This window comes from Vanellus vanellus (assembly GCF_965231255.1).
Source record: "Vanellus vanellus genome assembly, contig: HAP1_SCAFFOLD_45, whole genome shotgun sequence".
NCBI lineage: Eukaryota > Metazoa > Chordata > Aves > Charadriiformes > Charadriidae > Vanellus > Vanellus vanellus.
This window is the reverse complement of record NW_028128545.1, coordinates 1,364,637-1,369,436: the sequence shown is the minus strand read 5'-3', so window position 1 is coordinate 1,369,436 and position 4,800 is coordinate 1,364,637. Positions and strand designations below refer to the sequence as shown.

The 4,800-nt window shown below is 53.3% G+C and overlaps 1 protein-coding gene across 1 annotated transcript; it reads right to left on the bottom strand.

The window, feature by feature from the left end:
• Positions 1–2,338: 2,338 nt before the first annotated feature.
• On the bottom strand, positions 2,339–3,274 carry LOC309684241 (olfactory receptor 14A16-like; the record flags this gene model as incomplete). The annotated part of the gene is made up of 1 exon (XM_082500177.1): positions 2,339–3,274. One exon carries the CDS (start codon positions 3,272–3,274, stop codon positions 2,339–2,341), a length of 936 nt encoding a protein of 311 aa, XP_082356303.1.
• Positions 3,275–4,800: the final 1,526 nt, after the last annotated feature.

Genomic DNA, 4,800 nt, shown 5'->3' with positions numbered 1-4,800 from the left:
AGTCAGAGACTCCCCCACCTCTCTGGGCAGCCTGTGCCAGTGCTCTACCACCCTCAAAGCAAAGAAGTTGCTCCTCATGTTTTGGTGGAACTCCCTAGCCTGCAAGACTATGATCTAATCGGCATTGCGGAGACATGGTGGGATGGCTCCTATGACTGTAGTGTTAGAATGGATGGGTACAGGCCCTTAAGGAAGGACAAGCAGGGGAGACAAGGAGGGGGTGTCACCCTCTATGTCAAGGACCAGCTGGAGTGCATGGAGCTCTGCCTGGGGAAGGATAAGGAGCCAACCGAGAGCTTATAGGTCAAGATTTAAGGGAGGGCACGGAGACGTGATGTTAAGGGGGGGTTCTGCAAGAGGCCACCTGAGCCGGAAGACCGAGTGGATAAGGTCCTCTATAGAACATGAGGAGCAGCCTCACGTTCACAAGCCCTGGTCCTCAGAGGGAACTTCAGCCACCCCAATATCTGTTGGAAGGACAGCACACCAGCGCACAGGGAAATCAGGAGGTTCCTGGAACGCATTGACAATAACATCCTTCTCCAAGTGACAGAGGAGCCAAAAAAGAGAGGTTCCATGCTGGACTTTGTTCTCACCAACAAAGAGGGGCCAGTGGGGAATGTCATGGTCAAGGGCAGCCTTGGCTGCAGTGACCTTGAGATGGCAGAGTCTGAGGTCTTTAAAGTGGCGAGGAGGGCGCACAGTAAGCACGCTACCCTGGACTTCAGGAGAGCAGACTTTGGCCTCTTCAGGGATCTGCTTGCTGGAGTACAGTGGGACAAAGCCCTGGAAGGAAGAGGGGCTCAAGAAAGTTGGCTAATATCCAAGGGCTACCTCTGCCACGCTCAGGAGCGATGCATGCCACCAAAGAGGAAGTCAGGCAGAGACACCAGTAAACCTGCGCGGATGACCAAGGAGCTCCTGGTCAATCTCAAAGAGAAAAAGGAAGCCTACAGAGGGTGGAAGCAAGGACAGGTAGTGTGGGAGGAAACAGGGAAATTGTCCGTGCAGCCAGGGATCAGGTTAGCAAAGCTAAAGCCCAGGTGGAGGTGAATCTGGCCAGGGGCATCAGGGGCAACAAGAAAGCCTTCTATAGGTATGTCGGTGACAGAAGGAAGACTAGGGAACATGTGGGCCCACTCGGGAAGGAAAGGGGAGACCTGGTCACCTGGGACATGGAGAAGGCTGAGATACTCAACGACGTCTTTGCCTCCGTCTTCCCTGGAAAGGGCTCTAGTACTGGTGTTATCCTCTCCCAGGCACTTCCCAGCCCTTCCCAGCGCTCCCAGTTCTGCCCACCTCCCCTGCCCTCTCCACAGGATAGCCCAGCCCAGCAGCCCAGTCTGGGCCGGCCCCACAGCACTGCCCGCCACAGGCTGATGCAGATCTCTGGGCATTCACCGCACAGCCCCAGCTCCTCCCAAGGGCACAGCAGCTCCTGGGGGGCAGACAAGGAGGTCAGCCTGCCCATCAGCCCCAGGGCTCGTGCTGGCACCGAGGGAAGGAGGAAAAAGAGGCTGGTCACTCTCTGCCTCTCCAGAATTCATATTGTGCGTGATCCCCAGCCCTGACTGAATTTTCCCCCTTCTCTCCCTAGTCAGCCCCACGCCCCAGGACAGCACAGCAGTCCTGGCCCTGGAGTTCCCTCAGGCAGCTCCTGCATCTCCCCAGTCTCCCCTCCATGTGCCTGCTGAGTCACTCATGACTCCCTCGGCACTGCAGAGTCCTTGTGCGTGGATACAGTGATTCAGGGCTTCATTTTGGTCGACTTCACCTTTGAGGCTGTTTCATCTTCTGAGTCTTTATCCGTTCCAGCCCAAGGGCACGTGTTGAGTCCCTAATCCCGCCTCTCGTCCCCCTTCCAATGCATTTCCAGAATGTCTGGCATATGCCATCAGTCCTGTCATACGTGAAGAAGACTGAGGAGATAATGGGAGCTCATGGACCATCTCCCATGCCATTGGACATGAAGAAGAGCGCTTTCAAATCCAGAACGTTTGGTGCAGTGGAACCCAAGAGTACCATGAGCTTAGCTCCAAAAAATTGAGAAAACAAGGAGAAGACACACCTTGAATTGAACATATTTTTGGAAGGAACTTTGGAGGAATAGCCCATCCTTCAGGCACTGTACTTGGGAGATTCCCTTTATTGAAGAGCAATTATCTGAGGGGCCACACCTGACACAGTGTTGGGCAAGGGTCAGATACAGTAGGATGGAGCCTCAAGACAAGCAGCGTAAACTCAGAAAATTATCTATAAGCAGGATTATCACAAGAGAAAAAAGAAGACTCACGACCTAAGATAAACTGTGGGCAATGTGCAGAGAAGGGGAGGCAGGTTAGGGTTGGTGAAACACTGTCCATGGAGCCTGTTTCCGTAGGGCATACTTGAGCTCCTGGTTCCTCATGCTGTAGATAAGGGGGTTCACTGCTGGAGGCACCACCGAGTACAAAAAGGACACCAACAGGTTCAGGGATGGAGAGAAGATGGAGGGGGGCTTCAGGTAGGCAACCATTCCAGTGCTGAGAAAGAGGGAGACCACGGCCAGGTGAGGGAGGCATGTGGAAAAGGCTTTGTGCCGTCCCTGCTCAGAGGGGATCCTCAGCACAGCCCTCAAGATCTGCACATAGGACAGCACAATGAAAACAAAACACGCAAAGCCTAAACAGGCACTAATCACAAGAAGCCCAACTTCCCTGAGGTAGGAGTCTGAGCAGGAGATTTTGAGGATGTGGGGGATTTCACAGAAGAACTGGTCCAGGGTATTGCCTTGGCAGAGGGGCAGTGAAAATGTATTGGCCGTGTGCAGCACAGCATAAAGAAACCCACTGCCCCAGACAGCTGCTGCCATGCGGACACAAGCTCTGCTGCCCAGGAGGGTCCCGTAGTGCAGGGGATTGCAGATGGCAACATAGCGGTCATAGGCCATGACTGTGAGGAGGAAATACTCTGCTGATATAAAGACGAGAAAGAAAAAGACCTGCGCAGTACATCCTGCATAGGAGATTGCCCTGGTGTTCCAGAGGGAATTGGCCATGGCTTTGGGCACAGTGGTGGAGATGGAGCCCAGGTCGAGGAGGGAGAGGTTGAGGAGGAAGAGGTACATGGGGGTGTGAAGGCGGCGGTCGCAGGCGATGGCAGTGATGATGAGGCCGTTTCCCAGGAGGGCAGCCAGGTAGATGCCCAGGAAGAGCCAGAAGGTCAAGAGCTGCAGCTCCCTTGTGTCTGCGAATGCCAGGAGGAGGAAGTGGGTGATGGAGCTGCTGTTGGACATTTGCTGCCTCTGAGCATTAGGCACTGTCCAAGAAAGAAAAGGCAGTTCAAAGATAGTGAAGACTTTACTAAGAAAAAAAAACTACTCTGTATCTCTCTGAAGCATCAGAGACTGCCTTTCCCTCTTAAAGACGATCTTTGGCACGTCCCTCTTGTGAGCTCTGCTTTGTGGTGGCTGAGAGTGCCCCAGGGAGCAGAGAACTCTGCTGTGAGCTCTGGAGGGGTCAGTCATACCCTGCAGAAATGGGCACATGGCGTGATCTCAGATTAAATCCACTCATAATGTCAAAGAGATTTTCATAGAATCATGGAAGCATAGAATTGTTGAGGTGTGAAGGGACCTTTAAGATCATCAAATCCAACCATTGACCAACCCTGACAAAACCACTTCTAAACCATGTCCCCAAGTACCACATCTACACTTTTTTTAAACACTTCCAGAGATGGTGAATCCACCACCTCCCTGGGAAGCCTATTCCAATGTTTAATAGCACATTCAGTGAAAAAGTGTTTCCTAACATTCAGTCTAAACCTCCCCTGACATAACTTAAACCCATTTCCTCTCGTCCTATCACTTGTCACCAGGGAGAAGAGGTCAGCCCCCACCTCTCTACAACCTCTTTCAGGTAGTTGTAGAGGGTGATAAGGTCTCCCCTCAGCCTCCTCTTCTGCAGGCTGAACAACCCCAGTTCCCTCAGTCGTTCCTCATAAGATTTGTCCTACACACCCCTCAGCATTTTCAGCATTGTTGCTCCCAGTTCACCTGACTGCAGAGCACAGCTGTAGGGATTTTGGTTTGTTTGTACTGTTCTTGTTTCTCCAATGCTCCCAAAGAAGTGTTTTATGGCAGAAATTGTTGGACTTTCTGCCGCACTCCATGTGAAGCCTTGTGGGTCCTGAGAGGCCGATGAGTTGTCCCTCAGTGTGGGGTGAGGGCAGTCGGTCTGTCCAGCAGCCCTGCTCTCAGCTGCCCTGTGCTGGCACCTCTTGGAGCTGGATGATGATGGACTCAGACATTCCCCTGAGAAAGAACTGGCCACTGCTGGGACCAGAGGAATGCAGTTTCCATGTGCCCCTCTCCAAACCCCTCAGCCCGTCTCATTGTACCTGAGGAGTATCTCAGCCCTCCCCTCCCAGCCAGGGACACAGAGGACTCCCTGCAGCTGCCTGCGCCAAGACGCCCGGCAGCATTGCCATGACCTGAGCACTGAGGGGTGTCCTCAGTGGGGCTGCTGGATAACACAGAGATGCCACGGGAACACTGTGCCCATCTGGAGAGCAGCCTGCAGCCTAGCACGAGCCCCTCCGAGAAGGAGTTGAATGTCCTATGGGTGGGGTGTCTGGAAGGGAGAATTGGGTCATTTGTTTTGCCCTGAGCCCACTGATTATGAGGGGACTGTATGGACGTATCATCACGGCAGGAGCCAGAGGGTTGGTCTGTTAACTGCAGCTTAGCCCCAGCCCTCATCCCAGCAAGTCAAGTGCTGACAAGAAGGGGAGAAGACAGAGGAGGGGAAAACTGGAGAA